The sequence below is a fragment of the Rhodamnia argentea genome, chromosome 11 (genome assembly GCF_020921035.1).
Source record: "Rhodamnia argentea isolate NSW1041297 chromosome 11, ASM2092103v1, whole genome shotgun sequence".
Lineage (NCBI taxonomy): Eukaryota > Viridiplantae > Streptophyta > Magnoliopsida > Myrtales > Myrtaceae > Rhodamnia > Rhodamnia argentea.
The window spans coordinates 22,582,841-22,601,960 of NC_063160.1; the positions used below are offsets into that span (position 1 = coordinate 22,582,841).

The 19,120-nt window shown below is 43.5% G+C and overlaps 5 protein-coding genes across 8 annotated transcripts in view; 3 read left to right on the top strand and 2 right to left on the bottom strand.

Annotated features, from left to right (window-relative positions):
- LOC115756815 (ATP-dependent DNA helicase At3g02060, chloroplastic) overlaps positions 1-19,120 on the bottom strand; it is a 121,485-nt gene that overhangs the window by 28,644 nt on the left and 73,721 nt on the right. The window lies entirely within an intron of this gene.
- LOC115756822 (eukaryotic peptide chain release factor subunit 1-3) lies at positions 723-4,304 on the top strand. Of its 3 annotated transcripts, none has more exons than XM_030696779.2 (2): positions 723-879; positions 2,659-4,304. In XM_030696779.2, the coding sequence occupies exon 2, from the start codon at positions 2,696-2,698 to the stop codon at positions 4,004-4,006; it is 1,311 nt and encodes a 436-aa protein (XP_030552639.1). In that variant the 5' UTR covers positions 723-879; positions 2,659-2,695; the 3' UTR covers positions 4,007-4,304. The 3 variants fall into 3 exon arrangements, with proteins under 3 accessions (XP_030552639.1, XP_048127927.1, XP_048127926.1); XM_048271970.1 differs by lacking the exon at positions 723-879 and adding an exon at positions 2,030-2,054; XM_048271969.1 differs by lacking the exon at positions 723-879 and adding an exon at positions 2,335-2,417.
- LOC115756825 (WD repeat-containing protein LWD1) lies at positions 5,128-6,736 on the top strand. Its single transcript, XM_030696784.2, has one exon. The coding sequence runs from the start codon at positions 5,284-5,286 to the stop codon at positions 6,331-6,333; it is 1,050 nt and encodes a 349-aa protein (XP_030552644.2). The 5' UTR covers positions 5,128-5,283; the 3' UTR covers positions 6,334-6,736.
- LOC115756828 (heavy metal-associated isoprenylated plant protein 35-like) lies at positions 9,359-10,583 on the bottom strand. The gene is made up of 3 exons (XM_030696787.2): positions 10,469-10,583; positions 10,268-10,346; positions 9,359-10,188 (listed from the first exon to the last, which is right to left on the bottom strand). The coding sequence occupies exons 1-3, from the start codon at positions 10,490-10,492 to the stop codon at positions 9,542-9,544; spliced, it is 750 nt and encodes a 249-aa protein (XP_030552647.1). The 5' UTR covers positions 10,493-10,583; the 3' UTR covers positions 9,359-9,541.
- On the top strand, positions 16,048-18,563 carry LOC115756823 (glyceraldehyde-3-phosphate dehydrogenase A, chloroplastic). Of its 2 annotated transcripts, none has more exons than XM_030696781.2 (5): positions 16,048-16,296; positions 16,385-16,498; positions 17,085-17,389; positions 17,489-17,733; positions 17,848-18,563. In XM_030696781.2, the coding sequence occupies exons 1-5, from the start codon at positions 16,255-16,257 to the stop codon at positions 18,348-18,350; spliced, it is 1,209 nt and encodes a 402-aa protein (XP_030552641.2). In that variant the 5' UTR covers positions 16,048-16,254; the 3' UTR covers positions 18,351-18,563. The 2 variants fall into 2 exon arrangements, with proteins under 2 accessions (XP_030552641.2, XP_030552640.2); XM_030696780.2 differs by having other exon boundaries at positions 16,049-16,296; positions 16,385-16,494; positions 17,078-17,389.

Sequence of the window (19,120 nt, forward strand, 5' to 3'; positions counted from 1 at the left end):
TTTAATAGCCTTAGTCCTTAGATAGAATGAAGTAAAAAATATAGTTAATCTAGTAAGTAAGGGAATGGTTACTTATTTCGTTCAACTGAAGTATAATACATGAAAATTATAATTTAATCCGTTACATTGATAAAATAAGTCGATAATGATCGTTTCTAATGTTCGGTAAGAAGATAATCACATTAAGCTATCGATTCTCAATTATTATTAATAACCGTTCCCCTTTTTTATTTTTAATACTTAAGATCATCAACACCCAAGGCCCGTTTGGTACAGCTCGTGTTTCTCTTATTCCTGTTCTTTTGTTTCCGAGTGCAAAAAAAAAAAGGAAATCTATCTAATAATGTAAGTTCAATTTTTTTTTCTCAAGATCACATCGGTGGCTAGGAAATAGATTTAGAATAGAAAGAAGAAAAAAAAATCTACTTCTTTGTTTTCGGGAATAGAATTAGAAAAAAAATTATTTTCAAACAGGAATTATTTTCGAGAATAAAATTATTATCAAACATGCTCCTAAAGTATTGCATTTAAGCCAGTTATCTCTCCAAGAATCTCTCCGAAAAACAAAGTATTTTCCCCCAGATATTTTTTTTCAAGTATCAAATGACAAAATCCGAATTTAGAGCAGGAAAATAGATACCGACAAATATCTTTTAGAGAGAGAGAGAGAGAGAGAGAAGGGATAGGAAGAGGAAGACGATGGGCGCGTAGTGTGGGCCCGGAGCATTATTAGCTGGACATAGAAGAAGAAGAAGAAGACGACGACGAGGAGGAGACGACGAACCACTAGGGTAACAGCTTTGAGTCTCGAGAAGGCGGAGCTCCGCGGCGGTACTGAAAAGCCCTAGCTCCTTCCATCCGACTGCTCCTATCTTGCAGGTATCTGGAGCACTATCCATCGCGATTCTCCATAGTTGCATCTTCCTCCGCTTATCTAAATACGTCTGTTCTCGCATTCGCACGCCATTTCTTTTGTGCTTTTTTTGGCTCAAGATTGGTTCGCTCTTACTTTAAGCTCCATCTTGGCCTTTGACTCGATTTGTTGGTTCGCGGAGCTCGATTTGCTCGGATCTTGATCGCTTCTTTCGTTGAATCGGGCGCGACAGCGTTTGCCGACGACACCGCCATTTCTGTTCTAGTGTTGTTATGTCGACGCCGTCCTGGGGTGGTCTTCTGCATTTGAATTTTCAGTGCATCAGAGATGCGTTGACTTCGGAGTCAATCGCTTACTCTACGTGGAATTCCAAGTCCGTGATTGGTTTACATGATTCGATCCGGTTTCGGAGTCTAGGATAGCGTTAGGTGGAGAGACAACTGATGCGTTGGGGTCGTTTTGTTAGATCTCCGTCGCTTCTCTGTTGTTGTACTGGGTAAATCCCAGCTTGAAATGGCTATGCAAATTTGATGGACTGCTGACCTCTGATGGAAAATTCGTAATTAAGTCGATCCAATCGAGATGATCTGATATAAAACGCTTACATTTTTTTTTCTATAAGCTAAATAATTTTGTTGCTGATACCTGTTCAAGTACCCGAGGAATATACAAGAACTGAGAAGGAGTCTAATCTAGACAAAGTACATTAGAATAAATTGGTACATGTAGATCATAATCGACTAAGTTAGACCAGAGCAGATTGGAGAAAAGATTCAGATCCTTCAAAAGGTCGTTTGTTTCGTTCCTTCCAAATGTAAAATCAAGTGCTCATTGACATGTATAACTTCTTTTCTGCTGTTTTTTTGGGGACCTGGCTGTAAATTAGGTTCTTAATATTATATTTTGTGATAGCCGGCATATTGGATGGAATAATCTAGGCCATCTACCATTTATGCAATCTTATGCGCAGACTAGTCGTGAATTCTACTTTATTATTGTTGGCGTCTTTCGTCGAGGAGATCCACGGTTCATGTGGTTGTGGGGTTTTCCAATTGATGCTTATGCACAAGAAGGGTTGTGACTTAATGGGTGAAGAAGATAACTGCACATATTAGCCTGCCCCTTATTACCATGTTTTGTTATTCTTTTGGGGGTGACGGTTCAAAATAAAGAAATATTTGTATGCTCTTTTCCTTCAAGCTTTTCTTCTGGGATGTTGGATTTGATTTTACATCCATATCAGTTGGTATCATACAGTTTGGACTAGTGGCTTATCTTATGGAAAGGCTCTTCCTCGATGTCTAACACGGTAACATTTGCATCTGCTCGGTGGACCTCGACTGCCCTTTTTCACTTGACCCCATGAGAGGACATACAATAGATATCTTGCGGCTATTTTATTTCAACTATTTTACCAGCTGTTATATAACTATTCTACCATTCTCAATTCATTTCTGGATTTAACCACAGAAATTACATATGCATTCCTTCTTACGATAATTGCCATGTTACAAAATCTTTTTGATATTTGCACAGTGCCAAAATGAGTTGTCACTTCTTATTTGATAATGCACAAATAGTTCTTTTGGATAGATACATGTTAAGTTTTGTGTTCAATATAACTTGTTCAGGATACTGATGGTTTAGGGTTTTTCCAATCAAGATTTTTTCCCCTTTTCATGAGATTTCTACTCGATGTGCTGCTCCATTTTCTCTTTCCTTTTGTATGATCAACAAGTTTCCTGGATTTGACTTGTTTGTTGCTCTTTACTAATCTCATGCAGCTACATTGCTGTCCCATTGTAACTACCTTCACCAGCAATGGCAGACAGTGAGTCAGATAAGAATATTGAAATCTGGAAGATCAAGAAACTGATCAAGGCTTTAGAATCTGCCAGAGGCAATGGTACCAGCATGATATCTCTTATAATGCCCCCTCGTGATCAAATATCCCGAGTAACCAAGATGTTAGGTGATGAATTTGGAACTGCTTCAAACATTAAGAGTAGAGTCAACAGACAGTCTGTGTTAGGTGCCATTACTTCTGCCCAACAAAGGCTGAAACTGTATAACAAAGTTCCTCCTAACGGGCTGGTGCTTTACACCGGAACAATTGTAACTGAAGACGGCAAGGAAAAGAAGGTGACAATTGACTTCGAGCCTTTTAAGCCTATAAATGCATCATTATACCTCTGTGACAACAAATTCCACACTGAAGCTTTGAATGAACTCTTGGAGTCTGATGATAAGTTTGGGTTTATTGTCATGGATGGTAATGGAACTCTATTTGGAACATTAAGTGGGAACACTAGGGAGGTACTTCATAAGTTCACAGTGGACCTACCGAAAAAGCATGGAAGAGGAGGGCAGTCAGCTCTTCGTTTTGCTCGTCTTCGGATGGAGAAACGACACAATTATGTAAGGAAGACGGCAGAACTTGCCACACAGTTTTTCATCAATCCTGCCACCAGTCAACCGAACGTTGCTGGGCTAATACTTGCTGGTTCTGCTGATTTCAAGACAGAGCTTAGCCAGTCAGATATGTTTGATCCTCGTCTGCAAGCCAAGATTTTGAATGTTGTTGATGTTTCCTATGGTGGAGAAAACGGTTTCAATCAAGCCATAGAGCTTTCTGCAGAGATTCTGTCAAATGTGAAGTTCATACAGGAGAAACGTTTGATTGGTAAATACTTTGAGGAGATTAGTCAGGACACCGGAAAATATGTCTTTGGTGTAGACGACACTTTGAAGGCGCTGGAAATGGGTGCTGTTGAAACCCTGATTGTCTGGGAAAACCTGGATATCAATAGGTATGTGCTGAAGAACAGCACGACAGGTGAAATCATCATCAAGCACCTGAACAAGGACCAAGAGACCGATCAGAGTAACTTCCGTGATGCAGCCACCTCGGCAGAGTTGGAAGTTCAGGAGAAAATGGCACTGCTTGAGTGGTTTGCCAATGAATACAAGAAATATGGTTGCACGCTGGAGTTCGTCACCAACAAATCCCAGGAGGGATCACAATTTTGCAGAGGGTTTGGTGGGATCGGCGGCATCCTTCGCTACCAGCTTGACATAAGATCCTTTGACGACTTATCTGACGATGGAGAGGTTTATGAGGACTCTGATTAAAGCGAAGGGCGAACTTTTTGCTGTGGCGGGCTGCTATATGATACTATGATTGGCAATGGTAAGTGCAGGATTCTGGGAAGCTACTGACGACGTTACTGCGAATTCTCTGGCTAGCCCCTCACCACTTAGATTCAAGATCGCTCCGATCCTCGGCTTGCACCGCTCACCCACTTTTGTTTTTATCATGTATTACCTGCAACTTAAAACTTCCATGTGTGATTTCCGGGTGTGGACCCAAAAGCAGGACAGATGAAATGGGTTTAACTTGCGAAAAAGGACCGAGCTTTTTATTCCTTTATTACCCGAGTGCATTTCAATATACTTGGGAATAGATGATGAAGACAGGGTGATGCTGTGTCCTTATATCGAAGGATGTTTCACAATTTTCTCTTGCAGGGAGTTTTCACCATCAGCTTCAGCTGGTCACGGTTGCTTGTTGGTCATTTAGATGGTATGCCCGCTCACGGGTCGATTCGATTAGCTCCATGCTCAAGCCTTTTCCATTGTTATGTTCTCTCGATGGGGGTAGCATTTACAACATAGCCATCTCCTTCTCTCATTTCTCTTACAATTTGGAATTACAGTTACGATAATCCAGAGTCCCAATGCAAATGTTGCATTTAAGCAGCTATACACCATTTGCTAATGAGGGCAAATCGGGACCTAAATGAACCTTAAAAGGCTTGCCCAATCGATTCCAAATGACTTTTTTGAGTCGGGAATAAACTAAAATTCAGGGAAGCAAGAAGAAATGCAAAGATTGATTATCGGCATTTCAATTTACCCGCTAAGAAGGAAAAAAAAAAAACAAATTGTAATATGGAGAAAGAAATGACTTTCACTTTAAACGAATTTCAGGATTGTCAAATTGAACTTTTATGTACATGTATAGATTGTTTTACAATTTGTTCGCAACTTAAAATGTTTTTTCAATCACGTTCAACTTTCTATAGAGAAAAAAAAAATTACTGGGTTTGCAATTTTTTTTTTTTTTTATGGTCAAAAGGGTTTGCGAATTCACGTTATTCTTTTTTTGGTCAAAAGACTTCACCTTGTTTACCCGGATCATATCCCTCTGTTTTCCTTTTACGCTCTAATTACATCCATGCCCCTTATCCATTGGCATTTTGACTCTCTCTTATCCTCCTCGGAGAATTCTCTCTCCTCTACCTCGGCTCAGCTCAAAACCCTATCGAGAAACATTCCCATCGCTCGCTCCTCGCAGAGCTCGAATCGAGCCCCGTTCAGTCCGATTCGGATCCGGTTCGAGCACGAAAATGGGGATGAGCAGCGATCCGAACCCGGACGTCTCCGACGAGCACCAGAAGCGGTCGGAGATCTACACGTACGAAGCCCCCTGGCACATCTACGCCATGAACTGGAGCGTCCGCCGCGACAAGAAGTACCGCCTCGCCATCGCCAGCCTCCTCGACCACCCCACCGCCATCACCAACCGCGTCGAGATCGTCCAGCTCGACGACTCCACCGGCGAGATCCGAGCCGACCCCAACCTCTCCTTCGATCACCCCTACCCCCCGACCAAGACTGCCTTCGTCCCCGACAAGGACTGCCAGCGCGCCGACCTCCTCGCCACCTCCGGCGACTTCCTCCGCATCTGGCGCGTCGCCGACGACTCCTCCCGCGTCGAACTCCGCTCCTTGCTCAACGGCAACAAGAACAGCGAGTTCTGTCGGCCCCTCACCTCCTTCGACTGGAACGAGGCCGAGCCCAAGCGCATCGGCACCTCCAGCATCGACACCACCTGCACCATCTGGGACATTGAGCGCGAGACCGTTGACACCCAGCTCATCGCCCACGACAAGGAGGTCTACGACATCGCCTGGGGCGGCGTCAGCGTCTTCGCTTCCGTCTCGGCCGACGGCTCCGTCCGGGTCTTCGACCTCCGTGACAAGGAGCACTCGACCATCATCTACGAGAGCTCTGAGCCCGACACCCCCCTCGTTAGGCTCGGGTGGAACAAGCAGGACCCCCGCTACATGGCCACGATCATCATGGACAGCGCCAAGGTGGTTGTGCTCGACATCCGCTATCCTACTATGCCAGTCGTCGAGCTGCAGAGGCACCAAGCGAGTGTGAACGCGATTGCCTGGGCGCCACACAGCTCCTGTCACATTTGCACAGCTGGGGACGACTCGCAGGCGCTCATCTGGGACCTGTCATCGATGGGGCAGCCCGTGGAGGGTGGCCTAGACCCGATTCTGGCCTACACGGCAGGGGCGGAGATCGAGCAGTTGCAGTGGTCGTCCTCGCAGCCTGATTGGGTTGCGATCGCATTCTCTTCCAAGCTTCAGATACTTAGGGTGTAATGGTTAGTGAGTAATCGTTAACTTGTGTAGTGGGGCTTAGAAAGTGATTTATTTGTGCCCCATTCATTCGACTTGACTGACTGGTGAAACTGAGGTTACTGATGGCTGTTGATGGTAAATGTGATTATTGCAGCTTCGCACATGTTTGCATGGCGTAATGCGTCCGACCTTTTATGTTTTGAGTTTTCATGGGCTGCCAAATACTGGGTCTCACGCTCCAATCAACATACTGAAATGTAGAGCTCCTATTTTTTTTGTGATCCTATCCATTGGAGATCAATTTGAATAGGAATTTTTGCATTTCGAGTTGATCGTAGTTCTAATTGCTGGTGGTCTGGTGTGATCATCTTCTTCTGATGTAAAGCCTGCCTATGAGAAGAAGAAGTTTACCCTTTTCCAGATTCTTCTGGTCTCTCTTGGAGATTCTGACCTGGCATTGCAACTATGTGACTTGATGATGAGCTGAGGTTCTTATTCTAATGTTGCATACTACCATGCACATGCCTGATGGTATAAAATGATGGAGCTGTATGAGATCGTAATGAAGGCAACTAATGTTGATGTTAAGCCATTGCTGTATGCAACGATTGGTGCTGTTTGAATTTCGTTTACCCTTATGTAAGCTTGCCTCTGAAATATTTTGCTCGTCTTGTCTGCTCAGTGAAAATGTGAAGCACAAGGCAAGTATTGGATTCAGTGTTTTGCTGAATGGGCAAGGACAGAGATGACTTTCCATGCACTACTCATCTCATGCATAGATCCAAGAAAATAATTCATGTAGAGCTCTAGGTCAATTTCCATGGGCTAGAGTGACTGAGGTGGTGTGGGGAGAGTTTTGATGTGAGTAATCAGTAATATCTTTGCACAGTGATGTTGTTGGTATAAGACTAATGCAATTAGAGGACACTCATTGCTTCTTTCATCCTGCCTTATTTTCGCTCCGCGATTCATTGATTTATGCCCTTATCTTGTATTTCTGGACATGTGTGGAGGTGATGAGCTGAATATACTGTCTCAGAAATATTGTTCCTGAATTGAGATTCTTGAACATATTGAAACACTGCACATATATCAGTAATTGGGTCAGGATCTCTTGAAAGTCCCAGCAGAGTAAGATTCTGATTGCACTTTCAAATTGTTTTCTACTGCATGGCCACAAGGTTGATCTCTTGCCACAGACCATTTTTTGACCCCTGCTTTGCTCAAAGGTTGGGTTAGGTATTAGGGGTTAAAATTCCTCCCTAGTCCCTGGCCCTACGTCCTGGGGGGCATTTGGTCCTTCTGGTGTCTGCACGAATTTCTTTTTCATTGGTAAGTATTAGTCAAGGATCAGTCTCTTGGCACGCAGATTCTCTTCTTAGGCCACTTGTGATCCTGAATTTTACGCACTCGTATGTGAACATCTCTCATTATATATGCTTTTAGTAGATCATTTCTTACTTGTCTGCACTGTTTTTCTGGCGTTTGTAGCATGGATGGATGGCTTGATTCTAAATGAGTCAGAAATGGGTATTTCAGATGTTGTGGAGTCGTTGATGATGTTTGCTTGCATTCATCCGAGTTTCTCTCTGGATGTTTTACCTCACCTGAACCTGATCTCTCAATCTCAGCATAGACAAGTAATTCTAGTTCTAGTTCTGATAGAAGTCCCACTTAGAACCGGTCCTGGTCTGGTCCCTTCTCTAGTAAAATGGGCTCCTCCGATCAGGTTTTGTTGTTTTAGATCACGAACTCAGTCCACCATGTCAGCAAAATTCAAAAGGAACTCTTCTCGTTGAAGCTGGTCAGGCATCTACTGTAGAGAAACCCCACCCAAACCGCCTCAAGATGCCTGCACTTGCAGGGACTGAACGATCCCAGTTAATCCTTCAAAAGTGGAAACTCCCCAACCACAACTTTCGAGATTCACTACAAAAATACCACTATAGCATTCATCCTCTCTCCCCCTCTCTTCATATTTATTGAAAAGTTGTTCTACGCGGAGTAGAATTCCTAATACCGTTCCTTAGAAATGAAGCAATGAGTTGGATCTTTGGCCGCTAGTACCTACCTACGATCTCATCTCTCAAAAGGACTCTCACAGCATATGGCTCGAATTTGAGTCAAAGGTCAACTCCCCACCTTTTCTTTCTGGGTTCAAAGATCTGCCTTTGAGGGGCTCTCTTTTAGACCTCTTTCCTCTCTTCCTCTCAACTATGAGCGAGCAATCTCTGCTCTACAAGACTTTGGGAGTGACAATGATATTCCCTGATCTGATCCCAAGTCCACCATGGATTGAAAAGGATGTCGTGATGTACACACCAAGTAAAAAGACATAAACTTGACCAAAGAGCTGGCAAGATGAGCTCGGGCCTGCCTATGGAAAAATACAATCCCGGCCTTCGCTCCGCATCAGGCATATAGAACCTTGTTCAGATTTGTTCATGAACAATAAACATCGAGGATTTCTGTACAAAGTTGGTTGAGCCCGACGGGCAGTGCCGCTGGCCTAGACGCTCCCAAAAACAATGCCCTTAGCCACGCCAGCCATCATTCAGGATGACGAGTAAAAAGAAAGTAGAGATCTACCCTGAAGATTACAACTTTGAACTTCTCATTGGGTGGGAGCCTTAAACCCGCTTGAAACGTATCGGGTCATGACAAGTTATAACATAGGATGCACTCACAAGGTGTGAAGGCTATGTGGTTTGAACGACACGCTCGATTTGATGGAACAGTGGCCTGATATAACGGCAGCAACTGTAGTGGGGCCACGACCTTCCACATCGCTCCGGTTGTGCGCATAGCATGTGGATTTGTGTGCTAGGAACATTAATAGTAATGTGGTGATGGTACCCACGACACCCCTGACTCCTACCTGGATGGTGGTTTGTACTCTGTAGCACCGCTCGAGTACTTCTTTCTAAAGCTTGACATGTGCTGTGGTCCTTATGATCCCGATTTATTTGCTAAGTAGCAGCAGTGTGAATTTTGTGATGATGCTCGTGGAGTGAAAGCAAAATATGTATCAGTTGTAGAAGCGGAAGAGCAGAATGCTAACTGCATAACTGTGTATACAACTTCAGAAGGAAAAGAAACCACAATCTAGACTAACAAAAGGTAGTAGTTTCGCTCTCTCCTCAAAGCGATTGTCATCCCCGCAGGAACTCATCATACAGAAGAAATCACCTCTCTTCTGAATTCATTTCTGTAATAATGTCTGTCATTCTCACATCACATGGCATCCCACCGTGTTCTCGTCATCAAAGTAGTCTCCTACGCGGGCCAATGGCGTCTGAAATTCCATCTGTACCGGTCGCCTCTCATGGGAGTAATATTCTTGGCCATAACTTGTTGGAGGCAAAGAAGCCATATACGAGCATACCGCGTAACATGGGATTCCCATAGGACGAGGCTCGACCAAGTAAAAGCATTGGGTACTTGTCTTAGGATCACCTTGCACAATGCCTGGGATTGGATACATAAAATTATTGGACTCGGATAGTCTTGAAGGAAAAGGAGCCTCGTTTTTAATAGCCTCAGTGTTTGCAGAACTCTTGCTGCTGCTGTTGTTTTTGTTGTTATCTGTTTCCTCGTTCTTCTTTGAAGCTTTTTTTTTGCCTTCATCTTTAGAGGGGATTGCCTCATTGGTTTTTCCTTTCGGTTTATCATTTGATTCCGAGCACTTTGCTGGCTCTGACCCGGTTTTGGGGGTTTCCTTCTCTCTTTTGTCTCTGTCATCATTCTTGTTCTTGCGAATCCAAACTTCTGCTTGTTTTCCGACTCGGGCTAGTTTCTTGATCAGTATCTGGGGATCCACATTTCCGAGGACTGTGACCTTCGGCTGCGAAGGATCAATTTCCGTCTTCAAAACGCCTGAAACTCAAGTGAGTTACTCCACATATTTAGAGGCATGACAAGGCCTAGAGTCATTGCAAATCCCAACTTAATTTACCTTCAACTGCTTGCAAAGCCTTCTTGACCTTCTTCTTGCAGCCATCACAGCAGTCAACAGACACCTTCAGCTCAATCTTCTACAACGGGTGAAAAGTCAAACTTTCCACTCAGACCATTATAGCTAAATGTGTCGGAACGGCGACAAGAAAGAACTCAGGAAACATTAACAAGAGACGTCAAAGTTTCGAGCTTTAAGCACCTTGAGTTCAGCTTCCTTGGCCATGCCCTCTGACTTCTAGAACCTCTCTGTCACGGAAGTCGAAAAAGCGAAATGACCTTAGATTTTACAAAGGAGTTTCTCTTCTGTTCTGTCCTGTTCTGTGTACCTACTTGTCAGTTGGGTTGCTCCTATTTATATGCAGCAAAAGAAACATGGGCAGGTGGGGTTTGGAATAAGAGGATGGTTCGTTTTATTAGCCTTTGCTTTTGCTATATTATTTTTTTGTATTTGTAGCTTCTGGTTCCAACTCAGAAGTCACCATTAAAGGACTAGCTTTCTATGCAAGCAATATATATGCAACTTCTTCTGCTACCTCCTTTTGAAAATGCCCAACCTCCCCTTGTCGACCGACACTACATGTACCTATGTCTTGCCCTTGCACGCGAATGACAAGTTTCTTGCTTATCTTGCCCGCTCGGTTGAAGAATTTCATCAGTAATAACTCACTGGTCAGCTTAGCTCAAGTTAAATCCTTAACCGGCTCTGTAAAGGCGGTTGAGTTAAGGCGCGGAGTCTTGATTGGAACTTGAGTTTCGGCCTTGTGGGAGTGTAGAGAGCAGAGCATCAACTGACACGTTGCTATGTCCAGAGGATTGACTCTGCTCTTGGAGATTTGAGAACCCAGATGTCCAATAATTCCCAAACTTTTCCACGATGAAATGATTTTCACAAACATGAACTTATGTAATTTTCCCATTTTTCAAGGAGAAGTTCTTGATCTTGAAATTTGAATGATCTTTAGCCACTTGCATTTGGCTGACCAAAGATACCTTTCTTGTTTCCCTTTAGCTACTTGCAGTATGGCTACGGATCATTTGTAGCCTTATCAGCTGCATGCTTGATCTTGAAATTTGAATAATCTTTAGCTACTTGCATTGTTGGCTGACCATAAGATACCTTTTCCTTTTTCCCTTTAGCTACTTGCATTATAGCTGCAGCTCATTTGTAGCCTTGTTAGCTGCATAATTCCTCGTCCTTTATTTGGTTTTCATATCTGAAAGAATACAATTTAGTTACAGTAATCCACGTACTATGATGTAAATTATGATTGTTAGTTCGAAGATTTCTGTCCATTGTTCTCATGCATCTTTATTCTGTTTTGATTGGGCTGCCTTTGTAATGACAACAAGGATCCCACATCCAGTCTGCTGATTTCCAAAGCTTGGTTTCCTGCTTAAAAACTCTAGACAAAGCATCAGTGTCCGGAAAAGTGGTGGGCCTTTTTCTTACACCACTAAGCAGCCGCAGCTTCCAACCACGGGCCGACGCGCCTGTTTTAACGCGCTAATGCGAACTCAAATGACGCTCTATTCGAATCACCACGTCGAGAAAAGCGTCGATCAAGTATGGTTCTTGATAAACCCGGCTTTGCATCACTTGACTCCAGCAACTGCATGAACTGCTCGGATGCAACTGGTCTCCATTCATGAGCACCTATTAGTTGATTGACATTCCAAAACAGGGGATACCAGCAAATTGCAGGGTAAAATTCCTCGTTCAATGCGAGTTTTCAAAGTGAAAAATTAGTCGTGTCCAAGCACAGTGAACTTGAAAAAAGCGACTTTAGTGCAAAAAAGCTAACCTTCAGAACTGATGATTTTTTTTTTTTTTTTTGGGTTCATGAGTTGCAAGAGAAAGAGAGCCGCACACGTGGATGCACATCGACATGAATTTTGTTTATCATGTTCAAATGTAAAGAGAAAGAAAGAACAGATGCAGTCTCGTAGTTCTTGAATTTGTTTATAACCAAGAAACGCATGAGGGCCAGGGGGCTTTTTCTTGATTCCGCCGAGCTATTAGACGCTGAACATGGGGCGGGATGCTCTTGGACTTGACCATATGAGGTCAGCCCCCCCATTGATGAGTCATTGAGTCTACTGCAAAGTCACTGTTCAGCTGTGGATTTCATGGGTTTCTCAGTGGATTAATTTGTGGCAAAATCCAACAGTGAACCGGCCGGTCCGATCGGATGCAGTTCTAGGGTCAGCAAAGTCGGTTCTCGATTCCCTCAAACTGGAAATCGACGCTAGCCGGACAGGCTCCGGGTTTCAAGATAGGAGTCGATCCACCCTGAAACCGACTGCTCTTGTATAGAGGCACGAGAGAGTGGATGATATCCGAGCTTCGAGGCTAATTTTAAGAATATTCCATCACGTACGGTCGAAATGATCATTAACCCAGCAAATTATGAGGCTCACAAAATTAGCCAAGATGCGGCAAATGGAGGCCGGGATAGCCAGGGCCACGAGCTTCTTTTAGAGAGTCAAATCCTCAAATTCTCTCTTTGAACACATTCTACGCTATCAGGAAAGCAAATGATTCGGACATGTCAGTCTTATAGAGCTTCTCTCTCTCTCTCTCTCTCTCTCTCTCTCTCTCGGTTTCATTAATGCAGTGGACGAAAAACCCTCTCGAAGCAAAGTTTAATTTAATGTTTTGACCAATCTTTCGTTTGTTAATCCAAGAAACCTTAAATAGCCCAGGGGTGTCCGCGCATGCCTCGCCATAGAAGCTCTCTGCACGCTTCTCTAATTGGGCGGTTAAGCTCGATTACAAACTTTGCTTTTGTCGACCAGCGCTTCGATCTCGTCCACGTGCCATCGGCTTTGCGCTCTCACCAAAATCCCATCGAGGTTGACCAACTTGGTCGAACTTTTGGGAGATTTTCAGTTCAGGAATTGGAGGTCAACCGTTCGAATCTCACCCAAATTACATGCAAATTGTTCTGGATTATGGTCACCTTTAGGTAGCCGGGTCTTTGCTCGCATACCCTTAAGATTATTTCGAAGAAAGAACGCAGGGAACATGAAAGGAACAAATGAATTTCGAGGGCATGTAGATAGACTTTCAACTCGTCTATTATGAATATTTTCGGGTTAGTTTGGCTAATAAATATCCGTATTCGGTCCATGTCCATACTTTGGGAAAAGAAAAAGTGAACCAAAAAATTTATCAAGATGAGCCCAGTTAGTCAGCAGAAGAAGAAAAAAAATTGGGAGGATTACATTTCTACTCGCCGGCTCTTCTTAGAAATCAAATTTCTCGTCAAGGGTGCGTTTATTTCGTGAAGAAATGAATGTTTTTAAAAACTATATTTCTAAAAAAAAATAATTAGTCGTATCGCTTTAAAAAAATGAGCGAGCGAAAAAATAAATGCATCGTTCACAAATAATTTATGAAATTAAAATATATTTTCGGAAAAACAGAGGAGACCATCTTAATTTTTAAGTTTTCAACTCGACTCAACATGCAATGCTCTTGGCTGACCTTCCACCAAATACTCGGCGGATGGCACTTACCATTCGGTCCATATCATGTCTAAAAAAGGCACCACACTAACTCTTGGGACATTCAATCAGGATACGAAAAAAAAAAAAATTAAGGATTTCAATCAAAGTTGTTATATAAGATTTCTTTAAACCGTATACAAAATTCGATTTCATGATAGCTAGTAGGGGTAAGCAGTTCTAGATTCCATTGGAACCCGAAACCTACCCCGTCACGGATTCCGAGATCGGTTCTAGGGTACTTGGGAACCTGTCAATTTATTTTCTTATTTTTTATTTTTAGTTAAGCAAAATGAGAGTGAACACAACAGCAAAAATGAATATTTCTCATCCGTCAATAGCAACAATCCATAAAAGGTAAACACTTAAAATAAAATAATCAACAATTCATACAAGATGAACACACAGAATGCACGAAATAATAATAAGTTCAAAACGCGTGATATAAAACCTAAATTATAGAACTTCCGTCCGCCATCAATCTTCCATGATAAATCAAGGAAAGAATTTTGCTAAATAAGAAAGGAAGTTTGAATCATCTAGCCCAATTCCACCAAGCAAACAATACAAACGTGACCAAGAATTCATGAAATACAGTGCATCTGCCTGAACAATTATGAGAGTTCAAGTTCATGCATTTCTCAAGACTCTGTATTTAGATTCAGTAGAAATTTTCTATTTACCTTCAACATCTCTAATGTTGCACAATGCAGATGTTAGAGACAAGATATCAGTTTCATCTTGATCATAATAAGCAAATGACATCATCAAAAACGACTTGACAGATGCTTGCATCTTCGTATGCCATCAATTTGATTTATCACCGATAGTGTGGTGTAGGGGAAGTGCATAAGTAAAGGCTGAAGCAAAACAGACCACTTTGTCATGCAGAGTAAGAAAGCAAGGGACACATAAGTTACATGACAAAAATCAGAGCAGATTCCAAGTTAATCATTAATTTGTCAATACGGGCTGGAAGGTATTTTCGGTTCTAGTTCCTGGTTCCTGGGAAAATTGGAATCGGGAACCGGATCCTGGCTTATCAGAACTTGGAATCGGATCGGGAACCGGCGGTTCGGTTCTTCGATTTTCGGTTCTACCTTGAAACCATGCTCACCCCTAATAGTTAGGTCACATTTGGGTTGTTCCATGTCACATAAGGTTTTGGCTCATTTCGGGCCAAAGAAGTCCTCAAGGAAGGCACGGATCATATCCCATGCTAAGGACATATTGTTTGTGCACACTTGACCACAATTCAGGATGTGCATGGTTCAAGCATTTCTCTCTTGATTTAGTATGATTTTAATGGGATAAGTGCGCTGAAAGTTATACAGCTTGTCAAAAAAGTACAATCGAGTCCTTAAACTTTCAAAAAGTGGACTGAAAGTCGTGAAACTTGATAGAAAGTGCAACCGAGTCCTAAACTTTCAAAAAATTGCAATCAAGAGCTTGTTAAATTGGTGAAATCAAATCATTTCATTGATTGCACTTTTTGAAATTTTGAGGACTCGATTGCACTTTCGTGATAAGTTTTGAAACTCCCAAAATCTAGTAAGTGCTATCCGACTCTATAGAAAATTTGACTTAGATGCACAGCTCCAAGTATTGGGCACAAACAAGGAGACTCTCGAGGGGCACAAAATGAGGTGAAGGCCACCCAAAGGGAAGGGAAGGGAAGCTGTTTATGGCCACCAAATCCAGAAATTGGTCACTGAATTGTGGCCATTGATCCTTTCACATATGCCGCTGATGAAAAGAGGGTGTGAATGCAGATAACACTGTCAAGCCAAACTCAGATTGGCCATCCATTCCCATCCCCAACCATTTTTCCAAAGTCTCCCTCCCTTGTATTCTTTAGGCAGGGGAATTTTGTCTGCAGAAAAATTCCAGATTCTAACTGTTGGAATCATCAAGCAGATGTCGTAAAATCAACTCGACCTGAGGAATTCGACCGCGTGGCTAAACCCTTGAATTGAATGTCCGTGCACGCGTTTTCTAAATCAACAGCGCTTTCCATTCAAAATGGGGTCTCAAGCTCGCTACCTTGGGCATGAAGCCCTGATCGATGCTCGTATAAGGGGCGATCAGCGTGCATCCATGGGAATCGGTAGGATCCGAAATGTTTGGATACCCGGGGTTGCGAAAAATTAAGGCTAAAAACCATGAATTAAGAAAAAAAATGAAGAGAGGCAAGACTCGCGTGGTTTGTGAGAACAGGGGAGGGAGGGATATAAAGACCGGGATTGAACAAGAGCCATACATTGGATGAGAGGCTATCCACAACCTCATCCTCTCTCTTTGGTTACACTCACCAGTCACCACCCAACACACACACATTCCCTTCTTCTTCTACTACTTCTTCTTCTTCTTCACTTGTTACCACTACATGTTTTAAGCTAAGATTGAAAAGAGCCCACTTTACACTTTCTCTTTGCTAGCTGCTGCTGCTGCTGCATTGGGACACCCTTCACTCCAACCATGGCCTCTGCTGCCCTTTCTGTAGCCAAGCCATCCCTTCAGGTTCACTTCTTTTGGTGCATGAGCATGAGACCCATCTTTGTGTCGCCTCCATCTGGCTGACCTGTATTTGTTTCTTGATTCTGAGCAGGCGAACGGAAAGGGATTTGCGGAATTCTCCGGTCTTCGCAACTCCGCCTCGGTCTCGTTCGGGAGGAAGAACTCGGACGACTTCCTCTCCGTCATTGCCTTCCAGACCTCTGCAGTGAGTTTTTTGTTTTTTTTCCCTCTCTCCTTTGTCTTGGCAACCGTATTGAGCAATTGATTCCTACAGTGAATTCAACATGATCAGCCTTCTAAAACATCCTCCCTCCCTTGAAAAACTTGATGAGATCCTACCCTGATGCTCATGCATTAGGGACAACATTTCAGGATGCAAAGATATTAAGTTAGCTCTCTGACTGGAATTGAAGGTGAAAATTGACAGCGAAATTCGATCGTTTCGACCCCGATGGCCCCGTTTTGTAGATGCTACAGTTGAAAACCAATTGGATGTTCACATATTTGCTCAAGCATGAACTACAAATACAACAAGCCAAGCCTTTCGAATCGTGAAACGGCGTAATAGGAATGGCATTGAATCTTTCAACTCTGTGATGGATGGAGTATTTGAACAGCTTATCATGGCTCAATTTGAAGCCTCATTTAATAAAAATAAGATGGCCAGTGTAGTCATGCTAACCCAAGTATTTTACTGATACAACTCTGGTTTGTCACAACTAAGGGCTAGTGTTGAAATTGTGACTGTCAGTCCAAGTCCCTTTGAACAAAAAACAAACTCTTGCTTGAAGGTGGGAAGCAATGGTGGATACAGAAAGGGAGTGGTAGAGGCAAAGCTGAAGGTGGCCATCAATGGGTTCGGCAGGATCGGCCGCAACTTCCTGAGGTGCTGGCACGGCCGCAAGGACTCGCCCCTTGATGTCATTGTCATCAATGACACCGGCGGCATCAAGCAAGCCTCCCACCTCCTCAAGTACGACTCCACCCTCGGCATCTTCGACGCTGATGTCAAGCCTGTGGGCACTGACGCCATCTCGGTCGACGGCAAGGTCATCAAGGTCGTCTCCAACCGCAACCCGCTCAACCTCCCCTGGAAGTAAGTCCTCCACTGCTCTCCCCACACATCCAAGTTTATTCGCTTGCGTGATGCTCAAGCTCACATGAAGTTCACTTTGTCGTGCTGAATGAATTCCAGGGACATGGATATTGACCTCGTGATTGAGGGAACGGGAGTTTTCGTGGACAGGGATGGAGCAGGGAAGCACATTGAGGCCGGGGCGAAGAAGGTGCTCATCACAGCGCCCGGCAAGGGCGACATCCCGACGTACGTCATCGGGGTCAATGCCGACCTCTACAACCCGGCCGAACCCATCATTAGCAATGCCTCTTGCACCACCAACTGCCTCGCCCCCTTCGTCAAGGTCCTCGACCAGAAGTTTGGTAATTCGCCGCGTTTCTATCAACTTCCATGAATTCCTAACTTCACACTCATCAAAGAGGATCAGAACGATTGTGTCGACATGAATTTGTGGTGACCGAATTGTTATGTGACAGGCATCATCAAGGGCACCATGACCACCACCCACTCGTACACCGGCGACCAGAGGCTGCTCGACGCGAGCCATCGCGACCTCAGGCGCGCCAGGGCTGCCGCCCTCAACATCGTGCCGACTTCCACCGGGGCGGCCAAGGCCGTGGCCCTCGTCCTGCCGTCCCTCAAGGGCAAGTTGAACGGGATCGCCCTCCGCGTTCCGACCCCGAACGTGTCGGTGGTCGACCTCGTGGTGCAGGTCTCCAAGAAGACCTTCGCGGAGGAGGTGAACGCGGGCTTCAGGGAGAGCGCCGACAAGGAGCTCAAGGGCATACTCTCGGTGTGCGACGAGCCCCTGGTCTCTGTCGACTTCCGGTGCTCCGACGTGTCGTCCACGGTGGACGCGTCGCTGACCATGGTGATGGGGGATGACATGGTCAAGGTGATTGCCTGGTACGACAATGAGTGGGGCTACTCTCAGAGAGTTGTGGATTTGGCCGACATCGTTGCCAACAACTGGAAGTGAAAAATCAAAATCCGGACATCATCATCATCTTGGAGCTGATTTTGTTCCCACTCAAGAAAATGTCTTGTGTAATTTGGATTTTTAGAAAGAAAAAATTACCTATCTTCTTCTTCTTCTCCTTCTTTTTCCTGAATCTGTAATGCGATTGGGAATTGCAGGACCACTTCTCATTTCTTCTCTTTGTTTATGAAATAATTTAGCTTATATTCATTAGAAGGATTGAGCAACTTCTTCAAATTTGCTGGTCTACTGCCAAAATATGATTCAGAATTCTTGCCCTAACTGTTAAGATTTCATTCCATTGCTGAATAAACATGTAATATTCTATGGTCACTCATGTCATTTTGTATGGTTCCTTAATTCTTGGTGCATCCACTTATCCACGACTCCAAATCATGAAATGAGGCGTTCCCATTTTCCCTATTGACTGAAAAATGTTCGCGAAGGGATAATACTTTCAACTTCATACTTTACTCAAAAATAGAAAATTCCCGTCAACATCAACATTAATATCAACATCACACTTATCTCAAATTAGTTGGGGTCGGCGGTCGATGAACCCAAAACTAAATAAAAAAGAAGCAAAACCGATTGAGGGAAAAGAAATAATTATATAAAAATATAAATATAAATATAAAAAATATATAAATATATATAGAAAAAAATGATTAAAAATGACAGTCCGGAACATAAGAAGTATGCCCCTCCACAACGCTAAAGAAAATCCCCGTCTCATGAGAAAATAATAAATTTTTATTTGCCGTTGCTAG

Bases quoted from the DNA above. Each gene is read 5' to 3' on its own strand.
- LOC115756822 (XM_030696779.2), top strand. From the start codon at position 2,696: ATGGCAGACAGTGAGTCAGATAAGAATATTGAAATCTGGAAGATCAAG.
- LOC115756825 (XM_030696784.2), top strand. From the start codon at position 5,284: ATGGGGATGAGCAGCGATCCGAACCCGGACGTCTCCGACGAGCACCAG.
- LOC115756828 (XM_030696787.2), bottom strand. From the start codon at position 10,492: ATGGCCAAGGAAGCTGAACTCAAG. The intron at 10,347-10,468 runs GTGCTTAAAGCT...CACCCGTTGTAG, and splicing joins CCAAGGAAGCTGAACTCAAG to AAGATTGAGCTGAAGGTGTC. The intron at 10,189-10,267 runs GTAAATTAAGTT...CTTGAGTTTCAG, and splicing joins GGCTTTGCAAGCAGTTGAAG to GCGTTTTGAAGACGGAAATT.
- LOC115756823 (XM_030696780.2), top strand. From the start codon at position 16,255: ATGGCCTCTGCTGCCCTTTCTGTAGCCAAGCCATCCCTTCAG. The intron at 16,297-16,384 runs GTTCACTTCTTT...GATTCTGAGCAG, and splicing joins TAGCCAAGCCATCCCTTCAG to GCGAACGGAAAGGGATTTGC. The intron at 17,734-17,847 runs GTAATTCGCCGC...GTTATGTGACAG, and splicing joins GGTCCTCGACCAGAAGTTTG to GCATCATCAAGGGCACCATG.